At 42.0% G+C, this 21,882-nt stretch overlaps 1 protein-coding gene across 9 annotated transcripts in view; it reads left to right on the forward strand.

Moving 5' to 3' along the window:
• MCM9 (minichromosome maintenance 9 homologous recombination repair factor) overlaps positions 1–21,882 on the forward strand; it is a 126,610-nt gene that overhangs the window by 69,994 nt on the left and 34,734 nt on the right. For 7 of the 9 annotated variants that reach the window (XR_009495990.1, XR_009495991.1, XR_009495992.1 and 4 more), the window contains 4 exons: positions 15,348–15,550; positions 16,132–16,335; positions 17,633–17,715; positions 18,178–18,323. Coding sequence is in view for 4 of the 9 variants with exons in the window: in XM_059890139.1 (XP_059746122.1) it covers positions 15,348–15,550; positions 16,132–16,335; positions 17,633–17,715; positions 18,178–18,323 (636 nt within the window). In the remaining 5 variants the exon portion in view is untranslated. Of the gene's footprint in view, positions 1–15,347; positions 15,551–16,131; positions 16,336–16,510; positions 16,591–17,632; positions 17,719–18,177; positions 18,324–19,904; positions 20,122–21,882 lie in introns of those variants that run through there. The other 2 variants (XR_009495988.1, XM_059890140.1) reach the window with 2 other exon arrangements.

Raw genomic sequence — 21,882 nt, forward strand, 5'->3', positions numbered from 1 at the left:
TGAATTTTACCTTGCTTTATATCAAGATCGCAACTCCTGATTTCATATTATTTACATTTGCCTAATATATCTTTGCTTCTTCCTTTATGTTTAGCCTTTTGATTGTAATTTGTTCTCTTGTATACACCATAAAGTTGGTTTCACTTTATTTTGTTTTGCTTTGTTTTACAAGTAACCTGGAAGTCTTTTTCTTTTAATATATGAGTTAAGTACATATACATTTATTGGTATTAGCAATATTCTTGATGTCAAGTACTTCATTTTTTTTAAAAACTTGCTATGTTTCTCTTTTTTTATTTGTTTGACATTTAGGAAGGTTTGTATTTTGTTATACATTAGGGGTTGGCAAATTTTTTGTGTAAAGGTCCAGATACCTATTTTAGGCTTTTGTGGGCTATATTGTCTCTGGTCTCTCTTACTCACCTCTGCTAATGCAGACAATATGACTGCATCAATATGTCTATAATGTATACAGAATAAAGAAGCCATAGACAGCATGTATATGAATGGGAATAGCTGTTTTCCTAAAATTTTACTTACAAAAATAAATGGAGACCTAGATTTGACCTGCTCGCTGTAATTTGACACCACGTGTAGCTGACAACACCTATTGTAGGACTTAGCTTAAATACTTTTTATAATACCTGCATCCCCTTTGTCTTCCCTTGGGAGCTTTAAATAATAGCCTTTAACTGTACTTCATTACCCATGTGATAACCACTGAGTGTGTTCTACTATCCCTTTTCCCCCTTCTCTTTACTATTACAAAATGATTATATTCTTTATACTTTGTCAGGACAAATAACACTTGTATTTATATACTCTTCTATTTTTATGCCTTCGTTTTTCTCTTAGACCTAAAATTAAATATATTGAAGACTCACCATCAGTCCTTTTCCCAGAGTAGCACCATCGTCTCTTGGTTGAATGAAGCTCTCCTCAAACAGGTTCCTTGGGAAGAGTTCCTGAGTTCTGTACTGACTTTGTGCATATTTAAAACTATTTTTCATAGGTTTGATACTTGAAAAACAACATGACTGGATATAAAAATGTAGCCTTACACTTTCTTTCCTATAGTCTTGCTTTGCATGTTGTATTGACAAGTCGAGTGCCATTCTGATATCCTTTACTTTGTAGGCAATTTGATATTCTTGCGTGAAGGCCCAGAAGGATTTTTCGTCTTTGTGGTTTAAGCATAATACTTTTACTAGGCTATATCTCAGTTGATTATTCTTGGTCATTTTTTTTAGATGTTAGTGAAATGTAAAGGCTCTTTGAAATGTAAAAGGCTTCATTTCTTTTTGGAAATTTTTCTTGAATTATAGTCTCACATATTCTGTTCTTTGTTTTTTATTTTTCAGAAATCTTAATTACATGTGTTAGGTCTTTTTTGCCTAGATTCTATAGCAACCAGTGTTTTTCTTAGACTTTTTAGCTCTTTTGTATTTCATTTTTATTGCCTTGGCATTTTTATTCCTCCCCTTAGCGCCCGTTTTTATACTTTCATTCCTGTCTGTCCTCTCTTTGGCACCCTAGATTTAAATGTTTGTTTCTAAAATTACTGTCTCCCTCTCTTCACCCATTTTTTTCCCTGAGTCACTCTGGATAGTCATCTTCCTCTTTCTTATATTTTTCTGTTCTGAGTTTTTGATTTCTGATTTGGAATGATTTTTCATATGTACAAATGTTTGTTTAGGAACGTTTAAGTGAGGATATTAAATACAGATTTCTTCTGTTCTGTGGATTTTTCAAGGGAATGGTGGGATGGACTTTTATCAACTAAGGTATTTTGATTTTTGTGATACTCTTATGTAAATAACACTAGGACCACAGCCTTGTCTAACTCAATGAAACTAAGCCATGCCCGTGGGGCAACCTAAGACAGGTGGGTCATGGTGGAGAGATTTGACAGAATGTGGTCCACTGGAGAAGGGAATGCCAAACCATTTCAGTATTCTTGCCTTGAGAACCCCATGAACAGTATGAAAAGGCAAAATGATAGGATACTGAAAGAGAAACTCCCCAGGTCAGTAGGTGCCCAATATGCTACTGGAGATCAGTGGAGACATAACTCCAGAAAGAATGAAGGGATGGAGCCAAAGCAAAAAGAATACCCAGCTGTGGATGTGACTGGTGATAGAAGCAAGGTCCGATGCTATAAAGAGCAATGTTGCATAGGAATCTGGAATGTCAGGTCCATGAATCAAGGCAAATTGGAAGTGGTCAAACAAGAGATGGCAAGAGTGAATGTCGACATTCTAGGAATCAGCGAACTCAAATGGACCAGAATGGGTGAATTTAACTCAGATGACCATTATATCTACTACTGCGGGCAGGAATCCCTCAGAAGAAATGGAGTGGCCATCATGGTCAACAAAAGAATCCGAAATGCAGGACTTGGATGCAATCTCAAAAACAACAGAATGATCTCTGTTCATTTCCAAGGCAAACCATTCAGTATCACAGTAATCCAAGTCTATGCCCCAACCAGTAATGCTGAAGAAGCTGAAGTTGAATGGTTCTATGAAGACCTACAAGACCTTTCAGAACTAACACCCAAAAAAGATGTCCTTTTCATTATAGGGGAGTGGAATGCAAAAGTAGGAATTCAAGAAACACCTGGAGTAACAGGCAAATTTGGCCTTGGAATACAGAATGAAGAAGGGCAAAGACTGATAGACTTTTGCCAAGAAAATGCACTGGTCATAGCAAACACCTTGTTCCAACAACACAAGAGAAGACTCTATACATGGACATCACCAGATGGTCAACACCGAAATCAGATTGATTATATTCTTTGCAGCCAAAGATGGAAAAGCTCTATACAGTCAGCAAAAACAAGACCAGGAGCTGACTGTGGCTCAGACCATGAACTCCTTATTGCCAAATTCAGACTTAAATTGAAGAAAGTAGGGAAAACCACTAGACCATTCAGGTATGACCTAAATCAAATCCCTTACGATTATACAGTGGAAGTGAGAAATAGATTTAAGGGCCTAGATCTGATAGAGTGCCTGATGAACTGTGGAATGAGGTTCGTGACATTGTGCAGGAGACAGGGATCAAGACCATTCCCATAGAAAAGAAATGCAAAAAAGCAAAATGGCTGTCTGGGGAGGCCTTACAAATAGCTGTGAAAAGAAAAGAAGTGAAAAGCAAAGGAGAAAAGGAAAGATATAAACATCTGAATGCAGAGTTCCAAAGAATAGCAAGAAGAGATAAGAAAGCCTTCTTCAGCGATCAATGCAAAGAAATAGAGGAAAACAACAGAATGGGAAAGACTAGGGATCTCTTCAAGAAAATCAGAGATACCAAAGGAACATTTTATGCAAAGATGAGCTCGATAAAGGACAGAAATGGTATGGACCTAACAGAAGCAGAAGATATTAAGAAGAGATGGCAAGAATACACAGAAGAGCTGTACAAAAAAGATCTTCACGACCCAGATAATCACGATGGTGTGATCACTGACCTAGAGCCAGACATCCTGGAATGTGAAGTCAAGTGGGCCTTAGAAAGCATCACTACGAACAAAGCTAGTGGAGGTGATGGAATTCCAGTTGAGCTATTCCAAATCCTGAAAGATGATGCTGTGAAAGTGCTGCACTCAAAATGCCAGCAAATTTGGAAAATTCAGCAGTGGCCACAGGACTGGAAAAGGTCAGTTTTCATTCCAATCCCAAAGAAAGGCAATGCCAAAGAATGCTCAAACTACCACACAATTGCACTCATCTCACACGCTAGTAAAGTAATGCTCAAAATTCTCCAAGCCAGGCTTCAGCAATATGTGAACCGTGAACTTCCTGATGTTCAAGCTGGTCTTAGAAAAGGCAGAGGATCCAGAGATCAAATTGCCAACATCTGCTGGATCATGGAAAAAGCAAGAGAGTTCCGGAAAAACATCTATTTCTGCTTTATTGACTATGCCAAAGCCTTTGACTGTGTGGATCACAGTCAACTGTGGAAAATTCTGAAAGAGATGGGAAGACCAGACCACCTGATCTGCCTCTTGAGAAATTTGTATGCAGGTCAGGAAGCAACAGTTAGAACTGGACATGGAACAACAGACTGGTTCCAAATAGGAAAAGGAGTTCGTCAAGGCTTTATATAGTCACCCTGCTTATTTAACCTATATGCAGAGTACATCATGAGAAACGCTGGACTGGAAGAAGCACAAGCTGGAATCAAGATTGCCAGGAGAAATATCAATCACCTCAGATATGCAGATGACACCACCCTTATGGCAGAAAGTGAAGAGGAACTCAAAAGCCTCTTGCTGAAAGTGAAAGTGGAGAGTGAAAAAGTTGGCTTAAAGCTCAACATTCAGAAAATGAAGATCATGGCATCCGGTCCCACCACTTCATGGGAAATAGATGGGTTAACGGTGGAAACAGTGTCAGACTTTATTTTTCTGGGCTCCAAAATCACTGCAGATGGTGACTGCAGCCATGAAATTAAAAGACACTTACTCCTTGGAAGGAAAGTTATGACCAACCTAGATAGCATATTGAAAAGCAGAGACGTTACTTTGCCAACAAAGGTTCGTCTAGTCAAGGCTATGGTTTTTCCTGTGGTCATGTATGGATGTGAGAGTTGGACTGTGAAGAAGGCTGAGTGCCGAAGAATTGATGCTTTTGAACTGTGGTGTTGGAGAAGACTCTTGAGACTTCTGCAAGGAGATCCAACCAGTCCATTCTGAAGGAGATCAGCCCTGGGATTTCTTTGGAAGGAATGATGCTAAAGCTGAAACTCCAGTACTTTGGCCACCTCATGCGAAGAGTTGACTCATTGGAAAAGACTGTGATGCTGGGAGGGATTGGGGGCAGGAGGAGAAGGGGACGACAGAGGATGAGATGGCTGGATGGCATCACGGACTCAATGGATGTGGGTCTGGGTGAACTCCGGGAGATGGTGATGGACAGGGAGGCCTGGCATGCTGTGATTCATGGGGTTGCAAAGAGTTGGACGCGACTGAGCAACTGATCTGATCTAATCTGATATAAATATTACTCCAATTCACTAAAACATGTCTCATCTTTTCCTGAATCATTTGTAGTAGTTACTCTATTAAGGTGGTAGTCAGAGGTTTGGATGGTATAGCAGTTTTTAGTTCAGAGTAACCTCAGGTCAGTCCATTTTACTTAATGGAGTTTTTTCCCTAAGGTTTACAAGGGGCGATGTGTGTAGGTTGATGTGTCTTCTGATTTTGTTTCTCACTTGTGTTGTAGGATCTTTAATATCTATAGCTTGTCTCCTTCAAGACTCCAAGGGATTCCTGTCCCTCACATCTCCTCCAGGCCTGCTTCCTCTGGTCCCAGGAACTTTCAGGGTCCTCTGTCTGTTCCCTAGGAGCCACTGCTTTGATGACACCTGAAGCCCTGTTCTCAGTATTCCCCACTCATGGGGCTCCCTTTTTGTGAGGATGGTTTTATCTGTGTTCGTCCATCATGAGGATCCCACTGCCCTCTCCCCCTTTTCATTCAGTCTCCACTGATCTTCCTACTTCATTGTGGGCTCTGGATTAGCTTTGCTGGTTTCTAACGTCTTTTCGGGCCTCCCTTGTGGCTCAGACGGTAAAGCATCTGCCTACAATGTGGGAAACCCGGGTTCGATCCCTGGGTCAAGAAGTTCCCCTGGAGAACGAAATGGCTACCCACTCCAGTATTCTTGCCTGGAAAATCCCATGGATGGAAGAGCCTGGTAGGCTACAGTCCATGGGGTCGCAAAGAGTCAGACATGACTGAGTGACTTCATAAATTCATAAATAATGTCCGTGTACGTGGAGGTTGAAGTTTGTAGTATTCTCTCCCTTAGCTAGCTTTCAGGGCTTTTGGGTTTTGTGTATCTTATTTGCTAATTATTTATCAATAAGGTCTACTTTCTCTGTCTTTGATTTATTTGTGTGTTTGTGCATTTTTTAGGCTTCTCCACCTCTCTAGTAGTTTGGCTTTCCCTCTTATGTCCATTTCAAACGGACCTCAAGAGAGGCTCAGTTAGGCTCAGTTATCATCCCTATCAGAAGCTTTGGGCAAGACCAGCTCAGAGGCCTCTGGCCAGTTTATTGCTTGACTACTGTTGGGTCAGGTCTCAATATCTGGTCCAGCCAGTGGTCCATATATGGCCATTTCTGTAGAAGGGATTGTGGAGTTATGTGCTTGGTGGGCATTCCAGTGCTTAGCCTGTCCAGGACTGTAATGAGGACAGAAGAATCACTTAAGAAAGATACCAAAAAACAAGTCATGCATCAGTTGTAAGTACTAGTAGATTTGTTGGTGCTAGGAAACAATAGCTTAGACAGGCAGCCAGAGTAGCCTGGTGAATCAATCTAAATAGGTTGTCGCTCAGCTGTTCAGTTGTGTCCAACTCTTTGTGACCCCATGGAGTGTAGCACACCAGGTTTCCCTGCCTTTCACCATCTCCCAGAGTTTGCTCAAACACATGTCCATTGAGTCACTGATGCCATTCAACCATCTCATCCACTGTCATCCACTTCTCCTCCTGCCTTCAATCTTTCCTACCATCAGAGTCTTTTTCAATGAGTTGGCTCTTCACATCAGGTGGCCCAAATATTGGAGCTTCGGCTTCAGCATCAGTCCTTCCATTGAATATTCAGGACTGATTTCCTTTAGGACGGACTGGTTTGATTTCAGGGAGTCTCAAGAGTCTTCTCCAACACCACAGTTTTAAGCATCAATTCTTAGGCACTCAGCCTTCTTTATGGTCCAGCTCTCACATCTGTACATGACTACTGGAAAGACCATAGTTTTGACTATATGGACCAAAGTTTATTTTGGCAAAGTAATGTCTCTGCTTTTTAATACACTGTATAAGTTTGTCATAGCTTTTCTTCCAAGGAGCAAGGATCTTTTAATTTCATAGCTGCAGTCACCGTCTGCAGTGATTATGGAGCCCAAGAAAATAATCTCTCACTGTTTCCATTGTTTCCCCATCTATTTGCCATGAAGTGATGGGACCAGATGCCACAATCTTAGGTTTTTGAATGCTGAGTTTTATGTGAGCTTTTTTACTCTCCTCTTTCACCTTCATCAAGAACTTTTTAGTTCCTTTTTGTTTTCTGCCATAAAGGTGGTGTCATCTGCATATCTGAGGTTATTGATATGTCTCCTGGCAATCTTGATTCCAGTCCTGATTTGTGCTTCATCCAACCTGGCATTTCACATGATGTATTCTGTAAACAAGTTAAATAAGCAGGGTGACAATATACACCCTTGACGTATTCCTTTCCCAATTTTGAATAAGTCTCTCGTTCCATGCCTAGTTCTGTTGCTTTTTGACCTGCATACTGGTCTCTCAGGAGGCAGGTAAGGTGGTCTGATATTCCCATCTCTTTCAGAATTTTCCACAGTTTGTTGTGATCCACAAAGTCAAAGGCTTTAGTGTAGTCAATGAAGCAGAAGTAGATGTTTTTCTGGAATTCTCTTGTTTTTTTCTGTGATTCAGTGGATGTTGGCAATTTGATCTCTGGTTCCTCTGCCTTTTCTAAATCCAGCTTATACATCTGGAAGTTCTTGGTTCACGTACTGTTTAAGCCTAGCCTGAAGGATTTTGAGTGTTACCTTCTAGCATGTGAAATGAGTACAGTTGTACAGTAGTTTGAACATTCTTTGGCATTGCCCTTCTTTGGGATTGGAATGAAAACTGACCTTTTCAAGTCCTGTGGCCACTGCTGAGTTTTCTAAATTTGCTGGCATATTAAGTGCAGCACTTTCACAGCTTCATCTTTTAGGGTTTGAAATAACTCACCTGGAATTCTATCATCTCTACTAGCTTTGTTCATAGTGATGCTTCCTAAGACCCATTTGACTTTGCACTCCAGGATGTCTGGGTGATCACACCATTATGGTTATCCAGGTCATCTTTTTTGTATAGATCTAAATAGGAGGTGGCTTTTCTTGAGAAAAGTCTTGAACTCAGAGGATTTCAAAGAGATGGACAAAAAGAATAGCAGGGTTTTAAAAGACATTACTTAGTCACAAGTACCTAGTGAGTTGTAAACTCTTGGTCAAACTCTGTATTTTGTAGAGTGAGTGAGTGAAGTCACTCAGTCGTGTCCAACTCTTTGCGACTCTGTGGACTGTAGCCTACCAGGCTTCTCCATCCATGGGATTCTCCAGGCAAGAATTCTGGAGTGGGTTACCATTTCCTTCTCCAGGGGATCTTCCCGACCCAGGGATTGAACCCAGGTCTCCTGCTTTGGAGGCAGACGCTTTAACCTCTGGGCCACCAGGGAAGCCCGGATGTATTTTGTAGAAGTTCTTATAATTTCTCCCCAGATCATAGTTACCACCAATTATGTGATCTTTCTTCCTCATTCAAGTTGTCCTTGTAGTTGTTTTTTTTTTTTCAACTTTTATTTTGACATCACTGTAATAGCTGTTATATCACTTAATATGCCACATGTTGGCTTTGCGCTTGGGCTGGTGGTTAAGTGTGCCCTCTGTCACCACGGTCCATCTGTCATCTCCTTGGTGGTAGGAATAAAGGAAAACACTCTTCAAGTTCCACTTTAGCATTTGTGTTCATTTTTCATAGCACTGGCTCTGGGTCACTCAAAGACTTATGAAAAAGTTGGAGATTCCTTAAAAAACTGGAAATAGAACTGCCTTATGATCCAGCAATCCCACTGCTGGGCATCCACACTGAGGAAACCAGAACTGAAAGAGACACGTGTACCCCAGTGTTTATCGCAGCACTGTTTGCAATAGCCAGGACATGAAAGCAACCTAGATGTCCATCAGCAGATGAATGGATAAGAAAGCTGTGGTACATATACACAATGGAGTATTACTCAGCCATTAAAAAGAATACATTTGAATCAGTTCTAATGAGGTGGATGAAACTGGAGCCTATTATACAGAGTGAAGTAAGCCAGAAAGAAAAACACCAAGACAGTATACTAATGCATATATATGGAATTTAGAAAGATGGTAACAATAACCCTGTATACGAGACAGCAAAAGAGACACTGATGTATAGAACAGTCTTTTGGACTCTGTGGGAGAGGGAGAGGGTAGGATGATTTGGGAGAATAGCATTGAAGTATGTATAATATCATATATGAAACGAGTCGCCAGTCCAGGTTTGATGCATGATACTGGATGCTTGGGGCTGGTGCACTGGGACAACCCAGAGGGAGGGTATGGGGAGGGGGGAGGGAGGAGGGAGGAGGGTTCAGGATGGGGAACACGTGTATACCTGTGGCAGATTCATTTTGATATATGGCAAAACCAATACAATATTGTAAAGTTAAAAAATAAAATCAAGATGACAAATAAATAAATAAAAACTGACACTAAAAAAAAAAAGTTGGATCATCCTCCAATAGTAGCTCATCTAATTTTTTGGCCAGAAGTTTTCAGAGCCTTAAGTTCACTCTCCCTCATCAGAAGCCCATTAATCTTCCTGATAGAAGGTATACAGTTAATTGCCAAGTGTGAACCTTTTCAGAAAATGTGTCTAAACACATAAAGCATGTCCAGTTATTCATCAGTAAGCAGGTAAGATGAGTTAAGTATGAAAAGGAAGTACTTAATCATGTATTCAACTAAAATAAAATAAGAATACTCTGAATATTACTCTTGAAACACCTTACTACTCTCCAGCTCAAACACTTTTCATCCTCTGGTTTTTGTCCCCTAGTGTAGGAGTCCTCACTGAGCCATCATCATCCAGATGTTCTGGGCCCATTCTCTGGGACCAGGCCAAGATGTTCTCTGAGATATTTGATACTTTGCTATATCCTTTTTGGGAACTCTTGGATGGGTCTGCTTTTGTTTTCTCTCTGTCATTGTCTCTCTCATGTCTTAAGTGACTAAAGTCTGATTGACTTGTGAAGGAATTTCTATTCAAATTTTAATCTCTCTTAAGGGTATTTTGAACCTCAGAATCAGAATGTCTAGCTCCCTGCCAAGGCTGCAGGGAATCTCGCAAATGTATGTGGTGTGTGTGTGTGTGTGTGTGTGTGTGTGTGTGTGTGACTTTATATACACTGCACAGAGGTGGAGACTTCTTCTAAAAAATAAGAATCACATTCTTAATTGTTCCATGTAACTGTGCCAATTCCACAAACTGTTTTTTGAGTTGAGGTTGACGTTTCTCCATGTGGTGGGCGTATACCTACAAAGGTGTATCATAAGCCGCTCACCCACTATTCATCTGCACAGGGGGCTGGGAGAGAACCAGTCAGTATGATTTTTCAGTACAAAAGCTTGTTAGGGGCAGTCAGAATAGAAAAAAAATGCTCAGGCCCTCAGGATGTCTACTAAGGATGTAACTTACAGCGTCAGTAACCAAAATATCAGTTTGATTGAATCCATATGTGGTTGAAAAGACCAGTCGTTTTATTGTGCTCTGCTTATGTTACTTAAATCTGAGAACATTGTTAAAGTCTGGGAGTTTAACATCTTACATTTTGTCCTGGCTGCTAAATGAAGTCGAAGAGGAGACCAGGAAGAAGAGGGTACAGTGTGAGATAAAGGGGCGTCAGGACTTTAATCCGCCCTTTGGAATGTGCCCGTCGGCTCTGCACCTGCAAATGGCGGTAGAGGGCCGTACGGCGGGGTGAAGGCACGCGAGCGCTTCACATGCGATGGTCTTTAAGTCTGTAGATGCTAAACGAAATAATTACTTGATAAAGATAGCATTTCATGTATCTTCTAGGTTCTTTTCAGTCTCCTCAAGGGCAGGGTATCTGATTCTTAAATAATAGAAGATGCCCTCACTATTGGCTGAGGACACATTTTGGGAAAAAATTTGACATTGCAATTATATATTTGCTGCTACTAAATTATACTCACGTACCTGGGTAGAAGTGCGGTCTGAAATTTAAAAACAAGATGACAGTTTACTGTTCTGCTCAGTAAACATGTCTTGACCGCTCAGGAGCGTTATATGGTCTCTGATTGCTACTAATACCAGGAAAAGGAAAAGAGAAGGCTTTTGTTCTCAAGATGCTCACAGCCTTGCAGCAAGACAGACAAGTAGACATTTATTGTACACTGTGATTCTAACAGTCATAGAAGAGCCATGGCAGCAGTCCACACTGAGCTAATTTTCAGTCTTCTAGCCCATACCTGTCCTCAGTCAGAATCTCAGAGGTTGGACCTGGGAATCTGTATTATTAGAACCCACCTGCATTCTCACTGACTAGCCAGGCTTGGGAACCACATCTCCAGGATAAGACTGCTCCACACCTGTCTTTTGTGACATTAATTAGCATAATGTCCTCAAGGTTCATCCATATTGTATTATGTGGCAGGATTTCCTTTGGAGTAAAGTGAAGTGAAAGTTGCTCAGTTGTGTCCAACTCTTTGCGACACCATGGACTATACAGTCCATGGGATTCTCCAGGCTGGAATACTGGTGTGGGTAGCCTTTCCCTTCTCCAGGGCATCTTCCCAACCCAGGGATCGAACCCAGGTCTCCCGCATTGCAGGCAGATTCTTTACTAGCTGAGCCGCAAGGGAAGCCCTTGATTTCCTTTATTTTAGGCTAAATAATATTTCATTGTATGAATGTGTGTATTCTTCATCCATTTAGTCACCCGTGGACACTTGTATTGCTTCCTCCTCTTGGCTGTTATGAATAGCATGCTGTGAACATTGGAGGGTGTCCGTACCACTTTTATTCAACTTGATAGAAAGGCCATCTAAGCTGAAGGCGTCACCCTTCATCTGGGTCACATTTTACAGCTGAGAAAGTTGACTGGGCCTTTGTCATTCAGAGCCTGTTTCAGTCTTCCCCTTTACTCTCTGAGGTCTAGAGGCAGTTGTTTTCTCCAGCCCTTCAAAGCCTCAGATTTCTGAGCCGTCTGCTCTCTTTCATCACTCCTTGAAAACTGGTCACTTCTGTCCTGTGCTCATGTCTTTCCTGTAGTGTTTCGCCAGAGGGAGTGTTTCTTACTTTAGTCACAGTGTGATGTGAGTGAAAGGTGGGGTGCTCTGTTCCGTGTAGTCCCTCGGGTGGCTGTCTGACTCCAGGGCCTTTTATCCTCACCTATACCAGCAGAGAGGGAGAAAAGCAGGGAAGGTTGTCCAGGAAGGTTCTTAGGCGCCTGACCTGGAAGTAGATATGCTGTCTCCCCACTCCACTGGCAGGACTTATTTTTACAGCTCTGTGCTGCTCTGCTGTGCTGTGCTTAGTCGTGACTCTTAGTGACCCCATGGACTGTAGCTCACCAGGCTCCTCTGTCCATGGGGATTCTCCAGTCAAGAATACTGGAGTGGGTTGCCATGCCCTCCTCTAGGAGGTCTTCCCAGCCCAGGGACTGAACCCAGGTCTCCCGCATTGCAGGCAGATTCTTTACCAACTGAGCTACCAGGGAAGCCTACTTAACTGTAAAGGAAGATGGGAAATTTAGTCTTGCCCTGCCCCCAGGGAGAAAGGAAAACCACGTTTGCACACAGAGCAGCCACTGCCACCGGCCAGAGCTAAATTTGGAAGTGCCAGCCTGTAGGTAGTGATTAAAGCCGTCAGCAAAGATGGGGATCACCATACAGATGTGATGAGACTATTAAGACTGCCACAAAACAAGGGTGCTTTCTGGAGGGCCTGCCAGGGTAAAAATCACTTATGTAATTTATGTAGGAAAGTTTAAGCATGTGGATTAAACAATGGAAAGGCAGGTTTTTCAGAAACTGGAATGTTGTCCCTCTTTGAAGTTAGTGCAGGAAAAAAAAATCTTTAGCATGACTATTTTATATCTGGTGAAGCCTGTAAGTATAAAATGACTCTGAGTTTGAGAAATACTGAACTAAATAAAGATTTTTGATTTATCCCTTATTCAGCACATGTTCATTGAGCATTTAAATATGTGACCGGCAGCATGAGCACTGTAACAGTGGTCATGGGCCCTCAAGGGGAATCAAATTAAGTAGGAAAGAAGTAAGGCAAGGAAATGCATACCTAAAACCTCAGGCCCAATCTTTAAACCACAGGAAGTGCTTAAAACATTTCAGCATCAGGGTAACAGTTTGGAGGTACAGGAGTTTGGGTTTTGAAGTGAAGCTGACCTGGGTTTGAATCGCAGTCCTGTTGCTCTGCTTGTGACCTTAACCGTCGTTATTACCGTCTGAAACCATCTAGTTTCCTTATTTCCAAGTTGGTGATAATATCTACCTTTCAGGTGGTTGTGAAGATCAGGGGTAACATGTGTACATAAAGCCTGGCACAGGGCTTTGCATTACATATATGATAGTTATCTTTTTGTTACTAGGAGAGTAGAGCTCATACTGGGTTGGTGAAATGACCTTACCTTACACTCATTCATGCGTCCTCGTTCAGCAGAATGTAGTGAGCTGCTGCTGTGCACGTGACACTTAGGATGAGGCTGTGTGAGTATCTTTATTCTCTAAAGCCCCATTCAGGTGGTAATGTGGGTCACGTTTGTATCACAGGTTTGCAGCCACCAGGCTTACATGCTGTCTTCCCCTCTTTCAAGTGACCAAGGCCACTCTGTCCCTCCTGGCGCTGCCCCACCTTCCTCTTTGCTGCTGGTCACAGCCTGACTTACTGTCCCACACCATCTCCTCTTCCCCTGCCTGCTCCTCTAACTTCATTGCTCGAATCTCCACAAGCTGCTCACCCCCCAGGAAGACTGTTCCTTCACATATAAATCTTCCTTAGCTTTCTTCCCAAAGCTGCTGCTTTGCATGTTTTCCCAGTTACCTCGGGAATAACTCACCCCCTTCTTTCTGTTTCTGCTTGTCCATTGTCCTTCTGTCTTTGCAGACACGAACGCAGGTAACTGCCACCAGCGTCCGTTGCACATGTCCTGTCTGGTGGGCACCGTGTTGAGCCTCCCTGTCCTCCAGCAGTTCTGTTGTGAACTAATCGAAGGTGGGGACCAGCTCTGTACCTTTCTCAATTCTCAGTACAGCCCTTTGCCCACAGGAAATGACTTGTAAATAGCTCTTGATCAGAGAGAGGAAGAACAGCCAAGTTTATCTCTCAGAAAATCATTTGTAAGCAATTATTTCATAAACAGTTGTATTTTGTTTGGTATTGTACTGAAGTATTGAAGCAGTGTTCCTTTTTTTCTGATAAGTGCAAATAGCCTCTTCGGTATTAGATTAAATGTGCTTTTTGTGGGATTAGTTAGGAACCATTTACTACATTGGTTTTATGGCAAACTGATTCTGAGTTCTAAACAGCTGCCTTTACAAAGTCATTTTGGTATATGAATAAGATGTAGACTCTATGTTCAGAATTTTCCCCTATCAGTGATTTTTTTAAAAGAGGAGTTAGTTTTCAGTGAAAGTGTCTTGTTTGTTGTTCTCCTCTGTGTCTGCTTGTGCCACAAATACAGATTCTCAGACTTTTCAGTCCTCGGGCATGAGGTCATTGCTGGAGCCAACTGGAAATAGATCGAGGATTAACACATGTAGCACATGTTTGCCGAAGTCCCAGGGCTATGCACTGCTACTGAAAACCACCATCGCTAGAGAGCAGACAACATTTACAGAGAAGGAATTCTATACTTGTTACTGTCAGTGAATGTGCCCTATTATTTTGAGGACGTGCCCATCATAAACAAGTTTAAAAACAACATCTGAGTTATGTCATCTCCATATCTGCCCCGCCACTGCCCTGACTTGCGTGCGTCTTCCTTGGCCACTGCCTTGTCTCCCCAGCGTGTCCCATCTGTGGTCCTTCCCTGTCTAACCAGCCCACCATGCCCCAACCTTTTTAGCCTTCCCTTCTCTGTTGCTCCTCAAAAACACCACGCTAATCAGCCTTCAGTTTTCCTGATTTCTTCTTTTTCTATCCCTCCTCCCCTCCATCCCTTGCTCCTTCCTTTCCTTTCCCTTCTGCCTGTTTCTTTCACTTTTAGAAGAACCGAAACAAGTAAGTGAACACACAGAACAAGTCCGTGTGTCACAAAAGGCCTTGCCCAGAAACCACTTCATAATGTTTCTCTGAGTGTCTCTTCCATATACATAGATGAATACACGTCATCTTTATTTCCCCTGGGAAGTTTATGCTTCTAGAACTTACTGTATTCTGCCATGTCTCACCATTATAGAAAATGGATTGCAAGCTCCTTAAGACCAGTATCCATGTACGGTTTAACTTTGTGTACCTCTTAGAGGGGTCTACTCAGAGTCAGGGCATAAGAAATGTGTGTTGAGCACTTACTTCTCTTCAAGATAGGTTCGTATAAATATGTCCTTCATTTGAACTTGGTGTTTGTATCATTCCACGTTCTCTTTGACATGTTCGTCTCTAAATTTTTAAGGTACCGGAGCAGCCCCTTTCTATTAATAAGTTTAATCTTGTTTTTCATTTGAATCTCAACAGTCAGTGAACTATACCTTCTCTTTTGGTAGCCTCGTGTGCAAACTGAACACAAGGACCACCATCCTTGCAGCAACTAACCCCAAAGGCCAGTACGACCCCCGTGAGTCTGTATCAGTGAACATTGCCCTTAGCAGCCCACTCTTAAGTCGATTCGACCTGATCCTCGTTTTGCTTGATACCAAGAATGAAGACTGGGACCGTATCATTTCCTCTTTTATCTTAGAAAACAAAGGTATGTGGAAGCGATCAAATCATTCAAATTGACAGAGTAGACATAAATGAAATTTTCCTTGAGGAAAATCAAATAAATACCCAACTACGAGTCTATAGAGAGATGCTTAGACAGAAAGCAGTGAACCTAGTTAGCGAGCCTAGAACAATGCACAGAAGGAAAAGGGTCTTCCTTTGCTTGCCGTATGTCCTTTGTGGTGAAAAGGGCAACTTTATGATATATAATGACCACGTGGTTCACGTCCTGTACACAAAGAAAACTGGACTGAATTTATAAAGCAGAATCCTAAATGTGGATCTTTTGTCAAAAAATTAGGCTTACCAAGTACTATTTATTATTGTATATGGCAGAACAGAATTATTCTGAATAATTTAAACCTTTGTAGGAAGCTTACCTTTATTAAGCTTAGAGCCTAAGACTATTTATTATAGAGCTATATGCAGAGATAGGTCTAGATTTCAGTGGCCAGAAAACCAGAAGGTTATCCTTTTAAAAATGAGTACAGGAACTTTGTCAAAACCCTCAAAATGAGATATTTGCCTGTTCTTAGAAATTACTGACCCAATACTTGATATATACAGGTTACCCAAGCAAATCAGAGAAGCTCTGGAGCATGGAAAAGATGAAATCCTACTTCTGCCTCATTAGGAAACTACAGCCCACACTGTCTGATGAGGGTAATCAAGTTCTGCTCCGGTACTACCAGATGCAAAGGCAGAGTGACTCCCGGAACGCTGCCCGGACCACCATCCGCCTGCTGGAGAGCTTGATACGACTAGCAGAAGGTTAATTTCACTCAACATATACTTTTATTGGGTGCTCACTGTGAGCTAGGGCTTTCCTGGTGGCTCCAACTGTAAAGAATCCGCCTGCAATGCAGGAAACCTGGGTTCGATTCCTGGGTTGGGAAAATCCCCTGGAGAAGGGAATGAAAACTCACTCCAGTATTCTTGCCTGGAGAATTCCATGGACAGAGGAGCCTGGCGGTCTACGGTCCACGGAGTCGCAGAGTCTCACACGACTAAGACTAAACACACAAAGTAAGCAAGGCTTGGGACTTGGCAATGAGTAAGGATGATCTCTGAGATGCTTGCTCACAGTTGGTTAAAAAGTAAAAGCTTGAAGCTATGAAACCTACACGGATTATAGATGTTGAGTGGAATGTAGTGGCATTAAGGAAAAGGAATCTTTGTGACATTTCATAACTTCCTGTAACTTCAGACATCATCCATTTAAAAAGTCTTGCTTGCTGTATGTTTTCCTTCTCGATGGCCTCTATCTGAATATGCCTTTGTTTGGGAACTGTTTTCTGTATGGCATCCTGGGTGATTTCTCACCAGTTGCTACTCACAGCCGCCACTAACACAGTAACGTTGAATTAGCAATGACGTCCTCTGTCCCATCCCTAACGTGTGAGACTTGCGTGCATACTCGCAGCTAATATGCACCCTCAGACTTTTTTTCCCTTAATACTGGCTTTTACATTTAGCACTTACTTAAATAATCCTAAAAATTTTTTTCACATGAGTTAACTGTATGATATAATGATGTGATATATGCTTAACTAAAAAGTTCCATAGAACAAAACTGCTTCACTTTTTCAAGGATTTATAATTAATATTAAGGCAAGAAATACCTAAGATTTAGGCTTGCAAGTTTGATACTTTTGAAAAGCTGACAGATAAAGAGATGTACCAGAGATGAGAAATCAATTTTAGTCTTGTTTAGATTATAATAGATTAGAATTAAGAAGAATTAAGAATTAATTAGAGAGTAAGAATTAACAGTTACTGAATATCAATTATATGCTTATATAGCCCCTTTGTTTGCTGGAGCCCAGAGTACTTTTTCATGTGAATACACAGAATTGTCATGGGCTGTGCAGAAGAATTAGGCCCTTTATTAGAGAAAGAACCTTAAAGCTATTGAACTTAGACATCTGTGCTTGTTCTAGTAAAATGTATTTGTTATTAGAAGCACATTAATAATATACAGTTTTGGAGTAGGGGGCACCAATGACATTTGTCACCTCAGATATTCATAAAAATAATTTCCTCATCATTTCAAATGCACCTTTCATAGCTCATGCTCGCCTGATGTTTCGTGATACAGTGACTCTGGAAGATGCTGTTACAGTGGTGTCGGTAATGGAGTCCTCCATGCAGGTGAGCATATCTTGTACCTAACATTTGAACCGTAATTGCAAACATTGTTTAAAAAAGACAATTTATAACATATCTGGAGTTATAAAAATGGCCATATTTTAGACCTATTCATTCCTGGAAATTTATCCAAAGGGACCCATTTAAAAGAAGCGAAAAAAATTGTCATGGAAACAGTCTGCATTGTTTTACCCACTGGTGTAAAGTAGTGGGTCTTAATCCTTCTTCTCCTCAACACACCTGAGAGATGCTCATGGTTCCACTCAAGACAGTGTGGCTTCCCAGAGCAATGCATGCCACTGGAAATTGGGGAAGAGGACTACTGAAATTTGAATCAGGCTCCCAGATGACTCTGAGAGCCGTGACAGGGGTATAGGGGTTGGTCTTAAGCACCTGGGATCAGTGGTCCCTAGCGTGGAGGCCTGGTGACTCTCCCTGGTATTTTCCATTTTCTCATCCTGTCAGGGAGGTGCGCTGCTAGGAGGTGTGAATGCACTCCACACTTCCTTTCCCGAAAACCCTCTGCAGCAGTACCAGACGCAGTGTGAACTCATTCTGGAAAAGCTGGAGCTGCCCAACCTCTTGAGTGAAGAACTGAGAAGACTTGAAAGGTGAGAAAAGAAAACCAAGAAAGGCATGTAATGGAACATGCTTGTTTGGCATTTAGTGAAATGAAAGAAGTGTAAAGTAAGTGGAAAATCTATGTAGGAGATTTCAGTTACTTGGTGCTACATAATCTACTCCATCAAAGCTCAGTGGCTTAAAAAAAAAAAACCCCACCGTACCCTTTTAGTGCTTACTTTCTGAGAGTCAGAAATTCAGGGGCGTTTAGAGGGGATGTTTATTTCTGGTCCACATAGTACCAGCTGGGGTCACTCGTACACCTGCATTTAGCTGGGAGCTCAGCTGGGATCGGAACTTCGAAGGGAGCTTCTGTCACATATGTGGTGCCTTTGCTGGGGCGGCTTACTTGGCCAGGAGCTCTCTACTGTAAGGTAGTAGGAATTCTGAGATGGTAGCTTAGGACGCAAGTAGCTGAGCAAAAGTGGAAGCCGCTAGCCTTTCATGAGCTGGGCCAGAGCAGACATGGCATCACTTCTGCCACATTTTACAGGTCAGAGCAAGTCACAGGGTCAGCCCGCATACCAGGTGAAGGGACATGACACCACCTCTTGATGGGAGAAGTGGTGTAGACATATGGAAAGGAGGGAACTGATGGCAGCCTCTATGGGGACCACCTTCCACAGCTGTGTTTCCTTGGCTGGCTGGTCTAGTGAGCCTTATGGAGAACATGGACTGGTCCTTTACTGTGTATAATCAACTGGGTCCTGATTAACGAGAAGGACCAAGGTATGCCACCTACAGTTTGCACCCAATATAATGCAGTTTCCATCGAGAAACCTTGGTGAATGGCTGCATCCTGTTTACTACCACCGCTTTTCCCCTCTTCTGTTTCTTTGGCTCAGTGTAAGAGGTAGTGCTGTCCAGAGGTGGCTGGGACTAATGTTGAGGAAGAGGAAATTGGCCGCCAGGAGAGTGGTCTCTCTCATCCCAGGCCAGACCCAGACACAAAGTACTTTATAAGCTGGCTGTATCATGTGTCCTCACCAGGAGAGGACATGTGCAAGGGTATTTGCATAAAGAGTCTTCATGCTTATTAATATTTTAATTCACTTATTGTCTAAAGCTTTTCTGCAAGCATAATAAAAATTTGATCATTAGTCTTTATATGGCAGCTTCCCTAGTAGCTTAGATGGTAAAGAATTTGCCTACAATGGGTCAGGAAGATCCCCTAGAGAAGGGAATGGCAACCCACTCCAATATTCTTGCCTGGAGAATTCCACAGGCTGAGAACTAAGTGACTAAGAACACACACAGTCTTTATATAACCCAGGTGAAAGAAAATTGCAGGTAGAGACCGAGGCACAAATTGCTTTCAGGCCAGCCTGTGCCAGAATGCCGGGAAGGTTCCGGAAGTGGAGATAAGAGTACAGCACTGGCTTCACCCAGAAAAGGCCCTTCTGGTCTGTTAGCAGCTGCTCTGACCCTCCCTCAGCATCATGATTCCTTCCCTACTACACTCCCAAATCTGTGACTTTTAAAAATTTACAATTCAACAGCCAGACTGAAAAAATTCCTCAGTAAGAATGACATTTTATGTTAAAGAGGTAAATCTGTTTTTCATCCTACAGGGGAACAACGCAGGAATGACAGGAGCAGTGTTTCAAAACCCCCTTTTCTAGTGACTTGTTACTGTGGACATGTGGGAAAGAACATGTCACATGCATCACCTCAAGAATTTTTGCCTGAACTTTTACGCTTGAAAGAAAGAGCCGCTCAGTCATGTCCGATTCTTTGCAACCCGCCAGGCTCCTCTGTCCCTGGGATTCTCCAGGCAAGAATACTGAAGTGGGTTGCCATTCCCTCCTCCAGGGGATCTTCCCGAGCCAGGGATGGAACCCAGGTCTCCCCCATTGCGGGCAGATTCTTTATCATCTGAGCCCTGCGTGCTCCCTAAATACGTGAGCTTCTATTACAGAGCTTGACTTTGAGTCTGTGCCTGTGTCGAGGGAGTGAAGGATGGCAAGTGTGTCCATCAGGCCTCTTCCTGCTGGTGCGAGTGGGTTAATCATTGACCTGAGTGGGTTAATCATTGACCCGAGCCAGTGGGTTAATCATACCAGTGTTGATCTCAAAGCTGGGCACTGGGGAATAGAGAGCATGTGAGAGCCTAGCGGCTACACAGGGAGAATTTGGGGAGCACATTGGGATGATTAGCTGTTGAAGCAAAACCTTGAGAACTCTTTTCCTGGCACTTCTCTCCTATTTTGCTCACTCCCTTCATCCAGCAGTATTCTCTATTTATAAAACCCCAGCACAGCTTTCTGGGGAAAAATGGGAGATGGTTTTGTCCTGCTGATACCCAGTAAACTTGCACTTTGTCTAAAATCAGCCTCTTTATCTTCTGGTCTCCTGGCCTTTTCATGATCCAGAGCGTAGTGTTAAGGTCAGTACTCCTCCTTTGCTTCTTTTATGGTTTGAGGTAGCCGATCCTTTTCAGTCCTGTCCTGGGCCTGGCTTTGCATTTGGAGAGGATTCTTACATTTTGAGTGAGCAAAAACTCATTTGAGTACCCCTGACACATGTCAGATTCAGGAAAGGAAGGACTGTGAGTCTCAGAGCAGTGTTGTATGATAGAAAAAGGGCAGTTAGACTTATCAGATTCAAGATGACCCTCCTGGAGGGAAGGAAGGAAAACAGAAAGAGTAAGTGATGGTCTGAAAGATAGGATTCTGCCTTAAAAAAATTTTTTTTTCCCTTTTGATATTTCCTTGTAATGCAAGAATTCCTGAGCTGATCCTCACAGCAATAAAACCAGGTGGCCCGCAAAGAGGGGCATCTCCTGTGCCTCCTGCGTTGCAGGCAGATTCTTTACCACCAAGCCACTGGGGAAGCCCCTCTGCTAGTGACAGCCAGCCGCAAATGGCAGCTGCCTTACCCATCTTAAAACAGAGTGTGGAGATGTCTTTTAGGTGGTATAGTAAAGTATAGAGTTTAAATAGCAGTACCTTTAAAATTCCCATAAATTATTCAAGTTGTGGAGTGTTAACAATTATGAGCATCCCTGACCTCAATTTGATACTGAAAGTATACTAGATAGTAGTAATTTTGAAAGCTATTTGGGTTTGTTTTTTATCTTTTTTGGTCTGACTGTGATTACAGTGAATTCAGATTTTCTGTATTGTTGTTCCCAAGTCTACTATGAGTGACTGTAACCCAAATTTAAAAAATAATTTTTTAGTGTTTTTTTTTCCTGGCTGTAAACAATAATACATTCTTTTTTTCTTTTTTTAATGTTTTTTTTTTTTTTTTTTTGGCTGTGCCAGGTCTTAGTTGCCGCATATAGGACTTTTAGTTGCTTGTGACATATTAGATCTAGTTCCCTGACCAAGGACTGAACCCAGCTTCCCTGCTTTGGGAGCACAGAGTCTTAGCCACTGGACCACCAGGGAAGTTCCAATACACATTCTTTATAAAGTATTTTGAAAGTAACAATAATGAATTAATAAGGTAAAAAAATCACACACAATCTTATTTCCCAGAGAGAGCTATCATTAATGTGTTAATGTATTTAAATACATTGAAATTTAAATCCATTTAATTTTGATG

The sequence above is a fragment of the Bos taurus genome, chromosome 9, assembly GCF_002263795.3.
Source record: "Bos taurus isolate L1 Dominette 01449 registration number 42190680 breed Hereford chromosome 9, ARS-UCD2.0, whole genome shotgun sequence".
NCBI classification, from domain to species: domain Eukaryota; kingdom Metazoa; phylum Chordata; class Mammalia; order Artiodactyla; family Bovidae; genus Bos; species Bos taurus.